The sequence below is a fragment of the Gallinula chloropus genome (genome assembly GCF_964237585.1).
Source record: "Gallinula chloropus genome assembly, chromosome: 12".
NCBI classification, from domain to species: domain Eukaryota; kingdom Metazoa; phylum Chordata; class Aves; order Gruiformes; family Rallidae; genus Gallinula; species Gallinula chloropus.
The window spans coordinates 4,570,849-4,593,498 of NC_140097.1; the positions used below are offsets into that span (position 1 = coordinate 4,570,849).

The 22,650-nt window shown below is 42.3% G+C and overlaps 1 protein-coding gene across 3 annotated transcripts; it reads left to right on the plus strand.

Moving 5' to 3' along the window:
- Positions 1-327: 327 nt before the first annotated feature.
- EIF4E3 (eukaryotic translation initiation factor 4E family member 3) lies at positions 328-20,778 on the plus strand (the record flags this gene model as incomplete). Of its 3 annotated transcripts, XM_084269677.1 has the most annotated exons (9): positions 412-466; positions 3,018-3,174; positions 3,734-4,283; positions 8,192-8,264; positions 10,564-10,658; positions 12,608-12,668; positions 16,098-16,164; positions 18,407-18,562; positions 19,087-20,778. In XM_084269677.1, 5 exons carry the CDS (start codon positions 10,633-10,635, stop codon positions 19,131-19,133), a joined length of 357 nt encoding a protein of 118 aa, XP_084125803.1. In that variant the 3' UTR covers positions 19,134-20,778. The 3 variants fall into 3 exon arrangements, with proteins under 3 accessions (XP_084125802.1, XP_084125801.1, XP_084125803.1); XM_084269676.1 differs by lacking the exon at positions 3,018-3,174 and having other exon boundaries at positions 328-466; positions 3,731-4,283; XM_084269675.1 differs by lacking the exons at positions 3,018-3,174; positions 3,734-4,283 and having other exon boundaries at positions 333-466.
- Positions 20,779-22,650: the final 1,872 nt, after the last annotated feature.

Sequence of the window (22,650 nt, forward strand, 5' to 3'; positions counted from 1 at the left end):
GCTGAAAATCCGACGGCTCAGGCCCACCCTTCTTTCCCTCCGTTATGCCCCGCAGCGGGGGCAGCGCCGTGGATGGGGTCAGCTGAGGTGGTCCTGGCTCTGGGCGCCTTCCTAGGGGCTGCCTGCTCCCTTCACGTTTCCATCCCCGCCTGCCCTACCCAGCGGCGCCCCCTCCCATGCATCCCTTGCCTCGCATTGCCTCTCCTGTCCCTCGTCCTCGCTCACCGCCCCTTCATCCCTCTCCAGCGTCCCTCCCCTTGCCTGGCTCCCCGTCCTTGTCCCCTCCCCGCCTCCCGGCCCGCCCCTCGCCCCCCCCCGCCCCGGCCGCGGAGATGGCGCTCAGCCCCCCTGAGTGCCGCGGCGGCAGCGAACGGGAGGCGGCGGGCGGCCGGGGCCGGCGGGGCGGGGAGACGGCCGAGCCGGGGGGGCTGCCGCTCCACTCGCCCTGGACCTTCTGGCTGGACAAGTGAGTTGGGGGCCGGAGGGGAGCGGGGAGAGGAAGGGGGTGGCGGCCGGTAGCAGCACCGCGGGACGCCCCGACCCGGGAGGGGTGCGGCGGGGGAGCAGAAAAGGGGTGGTGGGGGGGGCGGGAACCCCCCACAATCCGCCTGTGGAAAGCGTCTCTGCTTTTGATCAGTTTTGCTCGCCGAACAGATTGGACATGGGGAAATTAATCTTGGGCTGCGTGTGGGGAAAGCTGGAGGGGGGAAGCGGAGTGCCTGTGTGGCGCACCCCGCTCGCACGGCCGGGGGAAGGCTCTCCCCGCCTGAGGGGGGGCGGCAGCCCGTGATGGGGCGGGGGGGGGGGGAGCCCATGCAGTGGGGTTCCTGAAACACTTTCGGTTTTCTAGTTCAGCGTTGGCTCAGGCAATGTCGGTGGTGGTTTAAATTTAGACAGGGCTCTCGCAAGCCCCAGAAATAGAAGGCTAAAGGTTATGTTTGTGCTGTTTGTACATCGCTGGGCTGTGGCTGATGCCCCTGGCTGAGCCCCACCGACTCGGCCTTGACACGGTAAAACTCTTTCAATGGTCGGGTTTGACTCCTGTGGGTGTTCGGTTCTTAAAATCCCGTTTTGAAGGATTAGCTGAAATTCATGAATTAACTTCAGTGTCCATATGGTCGCGTTAGACTTCAGGTGGTTGAAGTTCCAGCCTCCCAGGGTCACGGAGAGCTGCTGCGAGGGGAGCTCGTCCCCATGGTGGGTACAGCCTGGCACAAGGGAGAAGTGCCAAAGTCAAAACTGAGATGGGAAGTTTGAAATCAGAATTTAATATTGTTTTTCCAGTGAGTATTTTCCAGCATTTTGTTTTTGGTCTTCCACATCTCCATTCCCTCAATTTTCTGCTGTATTTCTCCCCTCCACACACCCTTATAAGCCTTTCTGCAGCTGAACATATACTGCCTTAAGCCGGTGAAATTCTCTCTTTTTTAGTACCTTTTCCATTTCTCTGTCGTGAGTTGAAAAAACTGTTGAAAGCACACAAATATTCCTAGGTCTTTCGAATCTAGTCTTATAAATAACACCATGAATTATTTCTGGTTAATCCTTTTGAATTCGTGGGGCAGTTGTGTGGTTGGGATCTGAACTGTGTGTGGTTGTTTTTAACAAGCACTTTTTGGACTGCTGTTGAAGCAAGTTGCCGTCCAGATCTGTTTGTTTACAGGAGCCATGTGTGGATAAGCACGTGCATCTTTTGTAATCAACCTCAGAAGTTAAAATCATTTCAAGTTCCTGAGATTCATCATGGTTTAGTTTTTTTTTCCAAGTCTTGGTTCCACTGTAATTCACTCATTCTACTGTTGCTTTTTTTCTTTTTTCTGATGACATATAAGTGCACTTAATTAGGTAGTATTGTTGTTCCTTAACTTATCAAACTAATAGTGTGTGTGTGAGAGAAAAAACAATAAAAAAGTGGGACCATATGTATGCAAAACAGTGTTTTGTTTACCAGGGATGACAGCAAACAAGGCGTGCTTCCTACATTCAGGAACCATTCAAGGCATTAAAAAGCACACAGGAGATGCAACCATGAACTTAATTTACTGCAGTGTGTGGAGCTTCACATCTCTCTGAAGAGTCCTGCAGAGGTGGCTGTGATGTTTATTGGTATACCCATGTAGATTTGATGGAGGAATTATTGCTTAGGCTTGTATACGATGGACTTTCCACAGAAGATAACCATAACCACTTTTTTAAGTAGCACCTAGTGTGGAGCAGTGATGTTTCCTCTTGAGAGGGTATTGATTTTTGACTGCCACTACATTTTACCCTGTACGTGGACTGAAAAGCAGGAAGAAGTGATGCTTAAGGATGAATAGATGTTGAAATGGATAAAATAGATGTTGAGATGGATATGTAGTTATCTTTTCCTATTAGACTACTGTGAGAGAGATCAATGACATACACTTTAACATCTCAAAAATGTATCTTTTCATTAAGTCACACTGTTCAAATAAATATCCATCAGCCCAGCAGTACTTTCTCTTAGCAACTAGTGATATGCTGCCAAGTGATTCCCTTGGGGTTCATGACCTTGCTTTTATCATAGTGTCACTCCTGCTTTAGAAGTAAATGCCTTTGTTTTATCTACGTGAACGCCTTGGCACAGGCTTAACATCTGGAGGCTGGGATCCTGGGACCAGGTTCTGGTTCATTGCCATTATCTCACACGTGTCACAGGGCATCTGCATTTCCCGTAAACGCGAAGCCTTTCTTGGTATGTGCGTCTGAAATAGGAACCATCTGATAACGCTCTCTTGTGTCTTACCCCGTAAGTGCTTTAGGAAAGTGAGCATGATGAAAGCACTTGGGAGAATATTATTCACCAGTTTGACAAATAAGATCCCATCTGTGATCTTCAAACGCTTGCGGGTCAGCAGTTTCAGAGGAGCTGTCAGGTGTTTTTCTCTTGAGACAAACAAGATTTCCTTTTCAACTGTTAAAATGTTTTATGGTCATGTGCTAAAAGTTTTGAAACCTGGAGTTTAGCTATGCTGGTTTGTCTGCCCATTCTGCAGGTCTCCAAGTTCATACCAATGTGTCTCCTTTATAGCACTTTAGTGTGCAGTGATGATACGGGGCATGGGGGATTTTCAGCAAGTCTTGGAGATGCCTTTGGTGCTGCCTTGGGAAGCTAATTCATGCTGGTGGCTCTTCACGCTTGTGCTGATCTTGGTGAGGCTCTGGGTTGGTGCAGCGTCCTGCTTATAGCAGCCTCTGGCTTTGATGTGAAAGACTGCCTTTCTAGTGTTTGCTACACTGTGTAGTCTTTCATTTTTTTTACAACAAAATATCAAAGTGCATCACCAAATGTAACAAATTAAATACAAGAATTGCAAATCTGGTCACTATGTTCATGTTATGTAGTGCATTTAACACAGGGATTGCATGCGGGGAGAAGCCAAGTGAGATAGCCATCAAAAGATGGGATGTCCTGGATAATGAGCCATGTTAAGCACTTGAAATGGTCCCTTAACAGGATTTGGGGTTGTGGGTCTGGGTGCCGTCTTTGTGCACATACAAAGCTGGGAAGCCGATGTTGCTCTTTGATGTACATGTGGATACAGTGCAAATATCCTACTTTGCAAACCTTACAAATCATGACTGTTGTTTAGCCTGGGTATTGTATGCCATCCTATGCTGTACCAAGGAAGCTTCTCCCTACCAAAGTAACAGAGGGAACATGCTAGAACTAGTAGCTCTCTGATTTTTTTTTTTTTTTATTTTTCAGAAGCCTGAGGTTTTGTCAGTGGTGGCAGCTTTTGGTCCAGCCTGTGTACGTGCATTAATGAAGATGCAGCATGTCTTTGCAAAAAGATATCTTTCTGATGCTCTTAACTGCATCTGAGCTGCCAGTGTTGCTGACAGACCCCTTTCAGTCAACAGCAAGAAATATACCAGTGCCCTTCAGTACAAAATCAGCACTATCAGAAATTGAGCACGGATCACACAAAAGCCTGGCACAGAAGCCACATTTCTAGACAAACCTTGTCAAAGAAGCTCTTGCTTCCACGCAAGTCTGAGTGTGCAGCAGTGTGGATCCCATTCCAGGACCATGGCCTGCCCACCTTGTCTTCTTGCTTCACTTCCAACAGAGCTTTTTTTGGGTGATTTTGTTGCTGTTGCAAGAATAGTTTATCTCTTTGTGTCTTTCTGAGAGGAAGAGTATGTTTATAAACATTGTCAAAAGTAATGCAAAGTTATTAGTCTACTCTGGGGAAGTGAAAATACTCTGATGTAAAGCTATGCTTACATCCTGATTCTTCTCCCTGTGTGTTACACTGGTGAGTTGGATGTAAATAAAGTTTAGGAGATTATTTCTGATAAACTGAACCATTTTCATGACAATTAGGAATCTTCATAACTGTACACGTCAGCTACTTGAAACTAAAGTTAATTTCCTTTTCTTTCTCCCTATAGCAAAATCATATTTATCTAGGTTCATCTATTTCCTATATTAAAGCTTTATGAGTAGGTGGCTTACAATGAAAAATTATGGTTGATATTATAAAAAAAACGTTCAGCCTCTAAATGCATTTTGACAGGCTTTGATGGCTTGAAATCAGAATGGATTACCAGATTTATTTAGTTGCCACAGCATGTTTTTGAGTTTATGCTTTGTAAGTAAATATTTTGCTTATTTATCCCGAAAGCAGTTGTGGCTAAGCACTTACAGTGATATTTTCAAAAGTGCTTTGCAGCTTTTCAAGCTCCCACTAAAGCCGCAATTAGATCCCCACTGGGAAACAAAGGCCAGTGTGAGCACATAGGAAAAAAAACCCAACTTCTTAATTCTTTGCAGAGAAACAGAAGAGCTACAGTTCAGCATCAGACATTAACATAAGCACAACCACCTGGAGGTTTATTCATGGATAAAACAATGGAATTTATCTTTGTATCCTTTGTTCTTTATTCGTGCTGGAATAAAAATGGAGCAGTGAAACAAGCTGGCATTAGGATTCAGTTTGTGTAGGTTATTCCTGTTTCCATACCCATGCGTTTTACCATGAGGTGCTGTACAGCGGGTCTGGCGTGATTAGGTAACTTGATTATTCTTGATATTGCACTAAAATTTCTCCTTTAAAGATTCTAAAGATGCATCCAGAGGGCACAATACCAACAGGCCAGGAGAACTGTTGAATACATTTCTATCTGCAGACTCTCCATGGGGAACCCAGATGTGTATTTGCAGTGGTGTGGTGACAGACGAACTATACCATAGGAGAGCTGTTGGTGCCTGGCTGGTGCTGTGACCCACATCCTCTCCTGTCAGGGTGCCCACGGGGACTTACAGTGTCCGTAGAGTTACTTGGAAATGAATTGTTCTCCACTCAGTGTGGCATATTGTATTCATTCTGTGCTTGATGGTGGTAGAACTATCCAAAAGGGAGGAATCTGGTAATGGCTTCATAATGAGAGTCAGTGTTTGTGGGGTTCCTGTTCTGTAGTACTGTGTGTATTGAGGATTTCAGCAGAGTACATGCCTTGCTACTCCTAGCTTATGGTGTGTTTGTTGGAAGAGTTACAGAAATAGGAATTTCTACGAGTTTCTGCATTTAGAACTCATCTGCCATTTCTGATAACTTAGTCTAAACTTACTCAGTGTACTCCATTAAAAAATGACAATTTCATAGGTTTCAAGGCACGAAACTGACTTGTTCGTCATCTGTGCTGATCTGATCAGTGTCTGGGTGGTTATCACAGAACACTGAGGCTCAGATTTGTCAGCAGTCTGGAATTTTGCAGGAAGTTCTGGCCTTTTTCCTCTGTCATTAAAATACCATCTTTGCCTGCTGCTCCTCCATTAAACCAGATTTGTGCAGGTATAATTTCTGCAGCAAATGATCCTGAAACTTTAAAATTGATATATGTCATCATTTTATCATTTGCAGCCCCTTCATTTTTATTTTTTTTTCCAATAAAATATTTGGGGGGCTGATGCTCATGCCCATAAATCATTGACAATTTCCAGAGCTGGGCAAAAAGGCTGAAATAATGCTGTATAATCTTGTGGGCATGGAGCACTCTCCAGGCAGGTGACTAGAAATAAATTGTCACTCAACTTTAAAACAGGTAATTTGGTGGTTGGTTGGTGTTTTCTGCCATAAGTTTGTCTGGAAAGTATTATTTGCAGCTATCAAAGCAAACCATTTATGGTCTTGGAGTGGAATATTCTGTCTGTCTGTCTGAGATGCTCTCTTAAATGGCATTGAATTGGCTGAATGCCTGCCACGATTATCCCGATAACCTTTGAAGGGTATCATCAGAGGACACATTTTAATCTGGTATTTGAATTCACCTTACTGTTGCAGCATCAGTGTGAGTATAGGGAGCGGTGATACTATACAGTGTACAGCAAAGCTAAGCACACGTGTGCTGGTAACTGCTCACTTAGCAAACTGGCAGTAGTGCCTGAGAGAAGTAGTCGCTTTGGCAGTGGTGTGAGACACCAACAGGCAAAGGTGTCTTGGGTTTTCCTTGTTTGTGTTCTTCAATACATGAAGCAGAGCTTAGTAAAGAGGTGCTACCTCTGTCAGCAACAGGATAAAACAGGGTGGGTTGTCGCAAATCCACTACTCCCTGCTGACACACACAGCTAAATCACATGCTACATTTTCTGTCTAACTTACTACTAGTATTTTTTTGATATGTTCAAAAGCCCTCTGACTGTTCTTGTTAAATACTGTGCTTTTATCTTCTCCTTCCTTAATGCTGAGTATAGAGTCAGGGAAAAAAAAAACAAACCAAAACCTAAAAAAAAAAACCCCAAAACCCCAACAAAACCCCCTTTGTCTTTGATTACCCTTTTTTTTTTCCTTCTTCTTCTCTTTAGAAATATTACTTCAGCTTCTGGGGTAGGAGGGGGAAATGTTTCCAGTTCTTAACAAAATTGATTGTACCTTAGAAATTTTGACTTCATCCCCCCCACCTGTACCTGCGGGGTGTGGGCTAGGATGGCAGGATAGGTGCTGGGATGTGCTGTCAGCACAGGGACAGGAGCCTGTGATGTGTGAAGATGTGGATGCACCGCCCCATGTTGTGTGTGCCAATGAGCTGTGGTGAGGGTTGTAAAGAGAATCATGGACTCATTTAGGTTGGAAAAGACCTTTGGAGTGGTGGGGTGCAGTCGGTGCTGTGTGTGCCCCAAGAGGGCAGCTCTGGATGGGAATTGGGAATAGTCTATATGGGGGGGTGAGCCTGAGAAGCTCACCCATGCCTGGCATGCATTGGAGAGGCCCAGATTTCACAATGAAACCAAGCCCAGGACCTCTTGGCTTTATGGGAAGCTCTGGCGGTAGGTACAGCTTGAAGAAATAGATGCTGATGGTGGAAGAGTTGCCTGAAGCCTCCAAAGTGTGGGGTTAGATGTCCCACAGGCCCAGAAGAGAGAGCCATCCTTGGGGACTTGGTCCTCATCACTCATCCATGTGCGTCCCAGCCGTGCCGGGACCCTGAGGAGCGTCAGGCAGTCCTGTGAGCGCGGTGCTATTAGGGACTGGAGGAAGCCCCCTGCTCCTGCCCGCTGTCCCCCTCCCATCCTGCCCGCTGTCCCCGCTTCCCGCCCGCCGCCGCCCCCGCCGGCGCTGTGCGGCTCTGCCACCTAGCGGCCCGCGCTCAGGCAGCGGCCGCAGGCCTCTCCTGGGCCCTGCGGCTGCCTTTTCCTCCCCAGGTGTTCTGGGTTCTGTTACACACCCCCAAAACGGAACCGGCACCCGCGCCCGTTTCATGGAGCTCCTTCTAATGGGGCCCCCTGGGCAGTGTGGCAGCTGAGCGTTTCGGTGCCTCACAGCAGCAGGGTCCCGTTAGGAGGAGCTCTGTTATTCTTGGTTTAAAAATCCGAATTCACCTGTTTAATCAAAATATTTGACAAAACATCTTAATTTACCCAAAAGTATAAAAGCACTTGATGTGTTCAAGGCCGGGTTGGGTGGGGCTTTGGGTCTGGCAGAGGGTGTCCCTGCCCGTGGCAGGGGTTGGACCTAGGAGATCTTTAAGTTCCCTTCCAGCCCAAACCATTCTACGATTCTCTGAATTGCTGTCTCTGAAGTGATTCATGGTAATTGGAACTGGAGTTTATTATGCAACTTTGACACTTGAATATTTCAACTTCACACTGGGATGATTCACTTCCCCATCCATCCACCCCTTGAATAAAATAAATATTTTTATTAATCTCTGCTTTGTTTTCAAGGTCACTTCCTGGGACGACAGCAGCTGAATGTGCATCGAATTTGAAGAAGATTTATACAGTACAAACAGTACAGGTAAGGTGTATGGCTTTGCTCTGGGAGTTGCCACATGTTATTAATGTAACTTCACACCTCAGGTTTCATGTTTCCTCATATGGATGAGTCACAGTTGCAGCTTTGCTTACCTGTGGTATGAAACATGAGTGCTACTGGTTGCGTGGGGTGTTACTTCATCGTTGTTTGGATTTAATTTTGCTTTCCAGACCAGGAAAGGAAGAAGCATATTGGGTGGTAAGCTCCCTCTTCTTAAACTTTCCTGAATTTCCACCTGTGCCTCCCTTGGGTTGTTATACTGGATGTATTTTAAATATTTTTCCTGCCTTTTCTCTTTTTTTTTATACAGAAAATTATTACATAAAGACTAAAAGATACAGCTTGTGGGTTTTTTTTTTCCAATTTTTCTCCTTGAGCATGAATTTTTAAAAAAATCTAGCAAACTAACTTGAGTTAAAAGTACTTGCAGCCATGAGAAATTCTGCATGTCTCTCCAAGCAGTGGGCATCTCGTGCAAGTAAAATTGCATTTCTGTTTTAATGCCACAGTTAGCATAGAGTGTAGTGGATTGGTATTTGCCTTGCCTTAACACTAGGCTGACTGTTACTCATGAAATCTCTGAAATTCTAAGGTAATGTCAACACCTTCTCTTTGAAGGAGCTCTGCTGTAGTGATCCACTGAAGTTTTAAATAAGGCTTTCTCATTAATAGCTGCATAACTTGTTACATTGCATGAGATGTTTCTCCCCAGCTAATTGCCCTAAGAAACAAATTGACTTTTGGATTTCTCTGGAGATGGGCCTGTCAGTGGAAGTGCTTTGGCAGGATGGAAAGGTGCTGTAGAGCCCTGGGAGAGGCTCCCTCTCACCTCTCCATGTCAGCAGAATGTCCCCATCAAGCATGCAGTGAAAGGACACTCTGAATTTAAAGTTGGCAACAGAAGTGGATTTGTTTGCTGCAGTGATTCCTGTTGACAGCTTAAGACCACAAACTGGTGTATGTGGTATCTGGTGGTGTCCGTTTTCCCACTCTGAATCTAGCCTTCACTATTTAAATAATTAGGTTTTATTTGCTGAAAAACTTGAGGTTAGGGTTTAAAATACAAGTCTGGATGTGGTTATCTCAGGCTAGCAGCGTGGCCCATAATGTGTCTCACTGTGCTGTTACACACAAAATGTGATCTTCCTTGGGGAAGTAAACCCCAAACCCTCCAAACTACGTCCCTGGCTCAGGACACAAGAGCTCTCCAATAATGCCACAGCCAGCTGCTGGTGTGGGTCTTCCCCTTCTACTTCTGTTTGTGGCTTTAGGGTTAGGGCACATGCTCAGGTAAGGGGAAGATGAAAGTTGAAATGGGTGTTTCATACCATTTTAAAATATCTTTAAAGATCTTCTATCTCTTCTCATAACTGGGTAATGGCTGGTAGGAAGAATTGCCAAGGGCCACAAAATTTTATCACGTACTGTTGCAATCTTTGTTTCTAAAGTTGTGCTAATGAAGAAGGATACTTAATGAGTTATACTAATGCTTGATATTGCATCACTGCATATTGATGCAACAGAAGTCTTTAAAAAGCCTTTCTTATTCCCAGTTACTGGATTAAGAAGAAAGGGGATTGGGATCTTCCAGTGATCCCTCCCTGTTGCTCACCTCTGCTTTTAGGTGCCTTTTATCCACCCCAAACATGCATGAGAGCTTGTGCTTTTACCAGCAGAAATGCTGGGAAGTAATCTGATGGTTCCTGGTAACTTGGATCTTGCAGTTACTCCCCAGTTCCTATATTAATAAGTGCATCTGGTAGAAACCTTTCACTGATTTAGGCAAAGTAGTTGGATTGCTGGTTAGGCATTTAGTTCAACAGAATTATTGCTGCTGTGCTTTCCTAACTCAAGATGATCATAATGAACTTTTAGACTGGAGTGAAACAAGGTGGATATTTGATATAAGCATATATTTTTAATATGCTATGAAAGCTTTTTGTACTGGTTTGTTCTGGTACACTTAGTGTAACTCTGGTTTTGATGTTGGTTTGTTTTTTTTTAAACTCTCTCCATTCCTAAGGGCTTTGATTCCACAGTTCAACTGCTTTCCTTCTTTCTCCCCCCACCTTGCATGGAATTGCCACCTAAAATAATAATTTTAAAAAAGTAGAGTGACATTTCAACTTTGCAGAAAGTTCTTTTCAGAACTTTATGTCGTAGGAGGTGGCACTTCTCTGGGAGCAGGACATGTAATTGTTATAGAGAAAGTGCACAGGGAAGGAAATCTTCCTCTTACTCCTTTGTGTTAATGCAGCTAGTGTTTTTTTTTGTTTTTCAGGACTTCTGGAGTGTCTACAACAACATTCCTCCTGTGACAAATTTGCCTCTGAGATGCAGTTACCATTTAATGCGGGGAGAAAGACGGCCGCTTTGGTATGTGTGTTCTCACCAGACATCTCTGGGAATGGGAAGTGAGGAAAGCTGAAGTGGTGAAAGGAGGCAGGTGTGGGACAGGAGTGTCTTGTTTCTGTTCCCTGCAAACACCTGAACTTGAGACCTTTGAAAGAAGTGTCCCAAGGATCTTGTTAAGCTTAAAAGTGACTTGTACTAAAAAGCCTTTATTTAAAAAATCGGCTTTAATTTAATTGTCCAGCTCTGAACATAAAAGTAAGAAAGGGGTTAAATTATGAAATAGAAACAACTAAATATGTTTCTGAATTTCAATTTAAGAATACACAGAAATTGTTACTTCTAGTCAGATTATTTGTAGCTTACAAATCTCCTTCTTTCCATTGAAGGTAGCGTAATAATGAAGGCTATGACTGATGGTCCTTAACTGTTCTTCTCCTGTACAAAACCATATAAATGCATGTATACCTTGGATTAAAGCTAATTTAAGACATTATGAAGTGATTCATTGTGATAAATTCCTACTTGATTGAAAGAAAGCAGTGGAATAAAGTATAAATCATTGAGGTTTCCCTTTCAGAAATTGAGTTTTGGATAGCTGGTGCAGCTCCATCACATCTTAATTAGATAGCCAAAGCCCTTTCTGGAGAGTTTTGATCTTCCTGGGCATCATTCACATGGATTATGATTGGGCTTGAGTTCTTTAGCTTGATAATAGTATATCTAACTTGGTAGTGACTTATTACAGGGGGTTTCTGTTCTAATCTGCTGAAGTAGTAAGTAATTCTCTCTGAAGATTATTGTTCCAAAAACACTGGCTGGTCAGGATAGCTAAACTGATTTGAAAGAAGAGTTGGTGTCTGTGTAAATCAGCTGGGCCATTGTGTGGAGGTCTTGATCTCTTTGTAAGGATGAGTGAGAACATTTTGGGGGTTGTTTTTTTCTATTTTTAGTTTGGATTTGGCAAGTGACTATTAAAGGTGCGAAATGCACAGATATTTACTGAAAAAACTACGTTGGTTTTAAGACTGTCAAAGCAAATGCATTTTAGGAAAAGGATTACAAGAGACTGATCTCATCAGTAACCTGCTAACTTTTCAGTGATTACAGCCAAGAAGCTTTTCTCAGATTACAGTTACAGTATGGTGGATAATTGCAGTGTTTGGGGTTTTTTTAGGAGGAAGAACAAATTCTGAAGTAAGAATGGAAGACTGCAGATTTTTGAAGTTGTTCTTCTGAAGTTTTCCCCTCCCAGTTTTCCCGGGATTGGTGGGAGAACACTGACCTTGGGAATCTCAGATTGGGTTTAGATATTCCAAAGATGAATTCTAGGTTATTCCTTAAACCTTACTATTACAGAGTTTTGGCAGGAAACGAGAAGCCTAACTTTAAAATCTTATATAAAGATTTGTGACAGAAAAAACTTGAACCTCACAGGTTTGGACATTGTGCATTTGTCATTATGAGGCAGTTCAATGGTTCTATCTGCCCTGACCCTGGGCAGCTTCAGCCTTTCATTTAATAAGGGCAATTAATTTCAAGCTGTCACAAAACTGAAATGAAGTGCTCTCATGTTCCTTTGTTAAACTGGATAAACTTGAGCGTAATAAGCTGCTTCTGTGAAAAATATGCCAGAGTTTTTTTGTCCAAAATAAAAGGTTACCATGGTAAAGCATAAAATTGCTTTGTGGTTTGTTCCCATATAGTGTGCAGCCACTTCAGAGATGGTCTGTAGTCAGGGAAAAGATACATATTTTCCAAGGCACAAAACTTAGGAAAGGGATTAGGTGTTGAGAGAGATGCTTCATAGGAACAATGAAAGAATTCTCTGATGTCAGAGGTCATAGGTTGAGTCATGCTACCTGGAGTTAGAATTTACCTTTCAAATGGGATTTTTCTGGGAAAATTTAACCCCAAGCATAGGTTTGATTAGATTTGAATGTTTATTTTACTGATCTGTTTCCTGTAATCAGGGAAGAAGAAAGCAATGCCAAAGGAGGTATATGGAAGATGAAGGTTCCTAAGGAAAGCACGGTATGTCACATTGCCTTTGTACTTAGACATGGTTTGGTAAGGGGGTTTCTTTAAACTCTGTTTAAAAAAGCTGTCATCAAGCTTTTTAGTTCTAAAATCGCCCAACACAACAACAAGACACTATTTCATCTATAACCTTGTCTTTTAAGACAATGAGCAAAAGTTTCTTTTTAGGTACTTCCATCCCTCTTGCTTTAGATAACACTTGTCAGTGTATTATCAAGCAAGTGAAGGCTCCAGTGTTATATTTCACTTTGAAGCACAGTATTTTATAATTACCTGTGTTCCCAAGGCTGTTTGCTTACAGCCATGCAAAGAAAAATATAAAACTCTTTTCCTGGTAACATTACATGCTAAATGGTAGCCAGAACCTTGGGAATACAAAGTCTACGCAGACTCCAGCACAACTTTCAGAGTTTCACTGAAACCTTACTAATCTCAGGAGGACCATTTCTGCCTGGCATTGCTTGTTTGCACCTCTGTGTGGCTGTGAGTAGCACTGTGATTTTCTGTAGCCAAACATGGTCCAAGGTGTTGTTTCCACTAATAGCTAATCCCACCTCATGGCTTGGTACCACTCGAAGAGGGAATACCTTGCTCATTCCTCCCTGACACTGCTTGTGCTCGCTCTTATGCTCATTGGACCGTTTGGTGAGCCAGCTTAATATCATAGAATGGTCTGGGTTGGAAGGGACCCCAAGGATCATAGAGTTCCAACCCCCTGCCACAGGCAGGGCCACCAACCTCCAGTCCTGGATCTACACAAGGTTGCCCAGGGCCCCATCCAACCTGGCCTGGAACACCTCCAGGGATGGGGCATCCACCACCTCTCTGTCACAAAAAGCCTCCTATTTATTTCATTTCTAATTTGAGTGTATGACCAAGAGAGGGTTTTTTATGAATATAGTAAAGGAGAAGAGTGGGATTGTGCCCTTTGGCAAGAGTGAGTGGTCAGATCACCTTGTGTGCATCTTGTAAAGCTGTAGTGCTGCTTAGGTTTGGGTTTTTTTTTTAATTAAAAAAAGTGTAAGATAAAATGGGTTCAGGCATGTCACTGTTCCATCCCTGCTGAAACAAGTTTTTTTTTTTCTCTTTACTCCCCTCATCAAACACATGTAACTTCTCCCATGAAGTGTCACAGGGAGGAGATCTGACCTCTTCACACATCGTGTTTAGGTGTCTAAGCGTGTTGGTGAGCAGGTCTTTAAACACGAGAAGTGAAGTGTCAGAGAAATGTGACAGCCTTGTCAAAGGTATTAAATGCTGAAAGATGGTACTGGAAATTTCAGCCAAAAGTTAATTGATTCTTGCCTCCGGGCTCTTTCCCCATATGTGGATTGCAGCTTTCCTCCCCTGCAGTCCCAAGGGATCACAAAAGCCTGGATTTTTCTCTTTCCTCTTACAATCCAAGGTGTGAAGATTGTCAGAAGTGACAAGTCGATTGTGGAGCATACGTTATTGGGTGGCCTCAGAGGTCTTGTTTTTCAGAGGCTGAATGATAGTCCCTTTTTGAAAAGAAGGGACTTTTGGATCTCTTGAACTACATACCACGTATCCCAGGCCACTTCTGAAAGGTTTACTTGAAGGCTAACTTCAGCCAACCCTTAGTGCCTCGGTAAATAACATAAATAATACCTTTATGCCTGTTTCTCTCTTTTTATTTTTGCTTCATTCTGCATCACGTGTGCACAGAGCATCTCCTTGGCTAAGATGAACCACCCTGTACAGACCTAACTCAAAAAGATGATAGCAGCTCTTGGAGAGAGTGTGGAGGGAGGAAGATACAGGTTTTTCCTAAAGCTAACAGTCTTTGGAGTGGTATGAAAAATTGACTGATATAATCCTGACACTGAAATGCTGTTGTGTGTGTACAGAGACACTTCTGTGTGCCAGTTGTTAATATGAAAGTGAATTCTTTTTAGATCCTCATAAGCTTGGTCCTGCAGCTGCTTACTACTGGATGAAGTGCTTCCTACCCTTGTGACCATTAGGATAGCTCACAGCAGTGAGCACTGAGCCTGCCAATGAGAGTGTGCATGGTCAGCCCCACCATCGATACACGAGCTGTTACGTTGGCAGGCAAAAGGCACCGTGTCAGAGGCTGTCATGCTGACATCTTCAGCCTGCCTCAGGAGCATCAGATGGTCCTTCCCATAGCACAGCTTTATATGATGCACTGGATTAGAAGATAATGAGTCACAGAAATCTTTTGTTATTCTGGAAGGTGGCTTAGGAGTACTCAGAAACCACCATTAAAGCCATTTATTAGTTTGGCATCTTTGTGTCTGCTTGCTTTTTGTTTTAGCCTGCTGCATTGGATCTGTTGTTTTTTCATAGTACTAAAACTTGAGCTAACTTCATATGGAAGAAAAGACATTCCTTAAAAGTAGCAAAGAATCACAGAATGGTTTGGGTCAGAAGGACATTTAAAGGTCACGTAGTCCTGCCATGAGCAGGGACATCTTCAACTAGGTCAGGTTGCTCAAAGCCCCATCCAACCTGGCCTTGAATGTTTCCAGGGATGGGGATGGGGAGGGGCATCTACCACCTCTTTGGAAAGCTTGTTCCAGTGCCTCACCACCCTCACGGTAAAAAAGTTCTTCTATATATTTAGTCTGAATCTACCCCCTTTTAACTTAAAACCATTACCCCCTTTCCTATCAGGCAATATATGAAAAAGTCATTATGGTGATACAGACAAATAATAACATTGATGTGTTCTTTCAATAGCTAAATACAATATTCTGTCCCTGTAAACCCACACCTCAGAGCACTGTATTGGTCCAGGCATGTTTGAAGTTTTGTAGGAGCTGAGGTGACAAGTGTCAGAAGCAAATTACAGTGTTATTAGCCCAAAGTGGAACCTGCCAAAGAAAAGCAGCAGATAGCTTTTCACCCTGTTCTGCTTCTCTTGTGAACATTTGAATTTGTTAAAAGATGGACTCATTTCATAGGCAAGGCAAATAAGAGATGATTTTTAAATATAGAATAATTTACTGGTAGGGCTTTCAGGTACTTTTCTTAAAGTGGTTAGTAATTGTTTCTGTAGGAACAAATAAACACAAGTAGAGCTTTATGGTCTTTTATCATGGGACAGTGTTGGGAGACATCTACTTTCATGCTTTACATTAGCTAGTGCATTTGGGATGAATCATGGGCACAGATATAATGAAGGTAAACTTATTGTTCAATAGTTAGAATATTTTAGTTACAACAGTTCTCTGTAATGGTATGTGTTTTCAGGGTCTAAATTCTTGCTCCAACTGTACTGAAGAGATTAATTATATAACACAGTGTGTACTTAGGATAAATGTTCTTTTTTCTGTCTAGACACCCCAGAAAGAGAATGCACTCAAAACTGAGCTACCAGACCTAACTTTTCAATTAAAGAATAATAATGCAAAAGTAACTTTTTTTTTGTCTCCTTAGGCTGCAGTTTGGAAGGAGCTACTGCTAGCAAATATTGGAGAGCAGTTTACAGACTGTTGTGCAGCAGGTAACTTTTAAAAATGATTGAGGCTAGCACGAAAACCACTGAGTTTGAATGGAGAACATGGAACACTGCTAAAAATGGGGTTGGAAATCACATCTGTACCCATTGTGAGGACAAGGTATTCCAACTGTCTCAGCAGCTTGCATCCCTGGGAAGCCAGCAGGTTTTCTAGTTATTGAATGTCTGTTAGCCAGCATTTAAATCATTAATGTTAATTCTGCAATGCCAGGATTGTAGAACCCCATATTACAGTTTTGTGTTAAATTTGTTTGTACCATTGCTGTTGGAAGCAAGTAAATTCCATAGATGCCCCTATTTGCCCTCATGGTCTTTTTTGGTTCTCCTAACAGAGTTAGGGTTGAGAGAGGAACCACTAGTGCAGACCTGAAGTGGAGGGAAGCTGTGTGGTTTGCCTGTGGTGATGTTTAAAGCCCATAGCAGGGTGATAATACAAACCTGGCTCTCCTAAATCTCAGGTTAGCACTCTACCCAGAAGCAATATTTTCATTATTGCTTAAAAATACTGCTTAGGTCAATTGAAATTACATAAATATTCCTAAAACATCTTGCTGGGTTACTGGAAAACAGGCATTAATCATCCAGAAGCTTACATATGATTTTGGTCAGAGGTAATAATTTAACAAAGCTGCTTTCAGAATAAATATCTTCTCTGGGCTTGCAAGCTTTTGCACATTTCATTTGGAAATGGACTCTGGGAAGGGGCTGTGAATGCTGGGTGGCTTAGGACAGACCTAAGTCGTGACAAGCAAGCAGGAGTCTGTGGCCATTTAATCTCTTAAGGTTCAGTTACAGAACTCTTTCTTCCTTCTGGGTGGGGTGAGTAATGAACCTGCTGATCCATTGGGCTGGAGGGAAGGTGTTCTGGGAACTGATCACTAATCTTAGCCTTTCAGTTTAACGTGGTGCTTCTCCATCACTTCTTTTGACCGTGCTTCCTTCTCTCCTAAGCATGACTCCACGATTAAACCAGCTGTCACAATGACCATGAATATCCTGATAGGAGCATTACTTCACTGCTTTACCATTCCAAAGAAAAGAATCGAGTTTCTTGGGTTCTCAGAGCAGTTCAGCAAAAACCTTTCCAACAGTGTCTCTTACACCTACCTGACATGGTAGAGCAGGTGTATTGTGGTACCTGCTGCTGGGACATTCACCTTGGTGGCTTTGCTTTTTTTTTTTTTTTCTAAAATTGTTATCTTGAATTAGTTTCTCAAACCATATATTTCTGTTGTTGTCTTGCCAGTATTGAGAATTGGAAGATACAGAATATGAACCTCAAATCCTTGTGCTACAAGAGATATTTCTAACAATAGCTTTTCAAAATCCTTAATATGCATAATTGAGTTGGTGTCAAGATGGTTTCTGCTCTTCATAGCAATAGGGTGGTCTCAGGGTCAGCTGAAGCAAGTACCTGACATTCTGCTGCCCACAGAGGTAGTTTTTCCCCTTGGCCCTGTGTTCTTGATGCCACCTTTGCATTATCATTACTGATCCTTTCCTTTGGATGCTCGGTGCAGCTGCATCATGGAGGTCAGTGCCAGATGCAGACAGTGCTTCCAGCAGCAGCACAGCTGTAGGCTGAGCTCTCCATGAAGCTGCATCCTGAGAATTTCACACTGAAAAGGGCTTCTTCAGAGAAGCACGGAGTGACCAACACTGGCAGCAGGAGCCAGGGGTGCTCTATTCTTCCCCCCCACACTACAACAGCTTTCTTTTTTCTTTTCCCGTTATTCTTTTCCTGTTGCTGCCTTGACAAAATGTGAAGGAAACAAGAGTTAAGTCTGGAAAAGCTCGTGTTTGATCTCCTCCCAGTACTGTTCCTGGGGTTTTAGTTGTTTCATGCTCACAGCCCCGTTTTTGCTTACAGACATTACTGCAGGTAAATTGCCTTTAGTAGTTTATATCATTAACCTTACTGAAGGGAGTCTTATGATTCCCTTCTAATCAAGGATAAATGCTAATAACAAAGATGAATAATCCTATAGCCCTTTATTAAAACCACTATGAGGTAGTATTTCCAAGAGCTCCTATAAATACAGTGTTTGTTTCTTTCTGGTAACTATTTTGTCTGGTTTGAACACTGGTATTCTCACTGGAGATTGCTCTTCTTCATTTCTTCACTTTGTTCAGCTTTTGGGCGCCGTTTCATAATACATAAGTATCAAATTAGACATGTCTCACTTTTCAAGTATTCTTTAATGATGCTTCTTCCTCTTCTGTGCAGATGATGAAGTAATAGGGGTTAGCGTCAGCGTTCGTGACCGTGAAGATGTTGTGCAAGTCTGGAACGTGAACGCCTCTTTAGCAAGTGAAGCAAAAGTTTTAGACAAGATAAATAAACTTCTGCCACACACTGCTTTTAAAGCAGTGTTTTATAAATGTAAGTGGGTTTTTTTTTTTCACTGTTAATTTCCACCTTCGTTAGAGAAACAAGAAGCTGATAGGGAACATCCTGCATGAGTCATCATTAACCATTTGGAATCGTTGCATCTCCCATTGCATTGCAATTTTTATTTTGAAAATATGCATGTTTTTGTGTCTTTGATGTCAGTCAGTCAAAATACAAGATATATCTAGTTTGTTTGTGAAGTATATTTTGCTTCCTGCTTTTAATATGCCTGATTCATAAAATAAGTGAGGCAAATCTCCTGATAACTCTAAAAAGTAAATGCTGTTCAATTTAAGTATTAATTTAGGGGAACTGTTTACAGTCAGGATTTTAAGGGATCTCTTATCTTAGGCTCTATATAAATGTTTTATCAGAATAGTATATTCCCAAAGATCACTTGTTGGCATGTTGTGCTTTCCTTGGCTGCTTATATATTGTCTTCTCTCTTAACCTTTTCAACTCCTCAGTGAAGTTTACATCTTCTTTTATTTTTTTTATCCTCCTCTCTTCCTTAGCACACAGAGATCATCATGCTTTTGAAGGACGACGTGGAAAGCGTTAAGAGTGGTCCCTGCCAGGTTCATTCGTGGCTATTTTGGTGGTTTGAGGTGGTCTGGACAAGGAGAGGGATGGTGGAAGCCCTGCAGAAGCACTACGTACAGTGGCCTTGTTGAATTAATAACATTTCAAACTGGGAAAATGAGGAAAACCAAGTGCCTTGACTGTTAAATGTGCAATTCATTTAGTTTTGGTTTGGTTGGTTTGTTGGGTTTGGGTTTTTTTTTCTAATTTTCCACTGTTTCTTTAAAAACATATTTTGGCCACTTCTTTTATCAATCAGTATTTATTCCTGTTTAATTAAGATAGAAGGCTTTAATTTCCTCTGTACTGTACTTCGTTAAATGCAAACGTGCACAGAGATGGTAACGCTGCTTTTCCTAGATGCACTGCACATAGAGGAATACTGGCTGGGTGAAATGTGGTTTCAATTTTCATTTTAAAACATTCCTATTGTGTGAAGATTTACTCACTGGTTTTGTCCCAAGAGAGAAAGAAATTGTACTGCACTTATACTAATACTCAATGTAATCTGGTCTTGCACTGACAACTGCACACGTACTGTAAAAGTCAATGGTAAAGGGTTCACTGAAGGAACAAATAAAGAGAATCTGTTTATATTGGGACTAACCTTCTGCTGGATGATGTTAATGAGTGTTTTAATTGTGATTTCAAAAGAGCCCCTGTTCAGGTGAGAACGAGACATTTTCAGTAGGAAACCCTGCAAACTCCACCCCCCTCTCATTGTAGAGGGGATGGATTTTTGGGATGTTTTTACACTGTATGCTTTCTTATGATATTTTTCTGTATGTTCATGAAGAAGAGTTATGAATCAGTCCTAATGCATCAGACTAGCTGGGTCCATTGCTGGCATTTTTGGGAGTATTTCAGGCCCGTTCCTGTGCCCACAAAGGTCAGCATCAGAAACGCTGTTGACTTCAGTGTGAAGGAAAGAGAACTCCTTGCATGTAGCTTCATCATGACTTCCAAAGTGACCTTTTAAAATAAGCCAAACAACGAAAAAACCCAAACAGAAAAATAAATTGAATTTGTGTTGCAGTGTGAATATGAATGCAAATTGTGTTCATCTTTCATTCTATTAATTCTTTGAGGTGCTGGTTTGTTCTAATACACTGCCAAAGGATTGATGTAGTTCCTTTTATAAAAGAAGCTGCAAGGTAGAGATGAACATACACTCTGTTGAGCATTACTTCATTGTTCACTGGTTTTTGTTTGGCAACTGTTCAGGTTGCACTGATTTCTACATCTTTAGTATATTAAGAGGCAGCCATTAAAATAAATTTTAAAATACAAATTGCATGTTTGAGATGATATTTTTTTTACAACTTCATCTGTATTTATGAATTAAAACTGTGCAGTTAATGAGCATTATTAATTAAACAAATTTTCTAAAATCCAAATGTCTTGCCTCTCTAATTGCTTTCTGAGATGAAATGTTACTGTTCCTGCTTTTCTAAACCTGTGTATTTTCCAGTAAAACTTACTCTCCTTAAAGCTTTTGCTTTTCTTCATAGATTAAAAGTATTTCATGTATTTTTTTGGTGTTATTAACTCAGAAAGGAGGCCTGAAGTTTATTACTAGTGTCTCTTGTATATATTCAGTTAATACTTAAAATAAAAAGCATGAAAACTATTACCAGTTTAATCATATGACATGTTTCAATTCCCATTGCAGTGACAGTATGAAATACCCCTGATAGCCTTGCTTAGATTAATTTTTACCACTGTGATTTAGATACATCAAAAGCTTGAGGAACAGAAGTTGGATCTGCTGGCTGAAGTGGCCGACCCAGTAATGTCACTGGAACATGCTCATTTAAGATATTGCTTTATTTGTCCTATTGAAGGGCATTGTTTTTATGTAGCTGCCTTGCATGGCACTTCTGTATTAAAGACCTCACTGCTTGAATGTCAGGTAGAGGTTGACAGTGACTTTATCCTACCCACAGGATGGGAGAGCTGCCCATTGATAATCAAATCCACGTTATGATCCGGTGTCAGTTATTCATTATTCTGTATCCCTAGTTTATACAATGAGGAATTTTTCAGTATGGCTTAATTCTGATGATAATTGTTACTACCACTTAGAATCTGGATTGATGGAGGTCATCTGACTGAAATCCAGCATGTTGTATGCCACAACCCCAAATCATGCTTGAAGCAAAGCAGGTAATGCGAGGTTACAGGAACCCAACAAATTGCATGTTGGAATTTTGTATCCATTAATTTAAAGACTTTGTAGAGTTTTTGAACTGCCCTTCCATCCTTACTGACCTCCAGAGCAGGGATGGATTTATACCAAATGATGTTGAGCAGTTAAATTTTCTTTGTTTTGGTCTTTTAAACATTTATTACTTCCACCTGGAGATCTGTTTGATTGAACTTGATTAAATGGCAACCACCACCACAACCCCCATGCTTCGAAATCATTGAAGCTGTTGAAACAGATATCTAAGAAGAGCCTACAAGTTCCTATCGAGGTGAATTTCTGCTGGCATTTCAACATAACATGGAAACACTTAACTTCCATGGTGACTGACAGCAAAGAAATGCTGGATTGCTGCATTAAACCTGAATTAAAGAAACCTGCTTTTCTCTCAGGTGGTGAAGAGCCCTGGGGTAGTGCCCTTGGGCTGCAGCTGGTGTGGTAGGTCCTACTGAAGCCTTTCATATGGATTCAGCACTTGTCTCCTTTAGCCAGGCTGTTCTTATGAATTTTGAAGGAACTTTGTGTCCTTGATACACCAGTCCTGCCACTGAGGATGTAATGGGGCCACCAGCCCCGGGAGAAGAGGAGCTGCTCTCTGGGCTGTGTCTGAAGCAGCCAGTTCAAATGGAGCCAGGAGGGACAGCTGAGAGGCAGTAAGAGGAATAGCTTTTTACTTCTGACTACTATGTGTCTTGTGTTGGTTTTTGCCCTCCCAGGGCTGAAGATGGCCATTGATTGTTCCCCCACCCCCAGCTTTGAGGGCATCTCTAACAGCTTTCTGTGGCTCCCCAGGCTGAGAGATGACTGCTGTAGGAGGGATTAGTTGGGAATTTCACTTAACAGGGATGAAGGACTGTCTTCTGGGAATAGCTAATTAACAGGATTTTTCTCTGGAAATTAAATTGCAGTTTGTTGAACACAACTTAGTTGATGAAATCTTTGGAAAACATAACAATTAGGCAAGGAATGGGCTTTGCTTCTAAAGCCTGTTCACAGTCAGTTGCTGATAGGGTTTAAATCTTTCCTTCTCCCACAAAGATGGTATTGCCTCCTTATTTGGCTTTGCAGCTGTCAGTGCACAGGTTGTCCTCTCTCTGCTGCTGCAGCAGCCAGTTGTTCCAGGGGTTCATCTCAGCTGCAGGGCCTTGAGATGTCCTGCTTCACTTGTTGCTTTTTCAGAAGACTCTTTGGTTGCCTTCCTAATTGCCAGTGCCTGAGGACAGGAGTGTTTGCCACCCAGAGAAGAAATCCTTTGTTCCCCCAGTGCTGGGGCTGCCAGCTCAGCCATGCC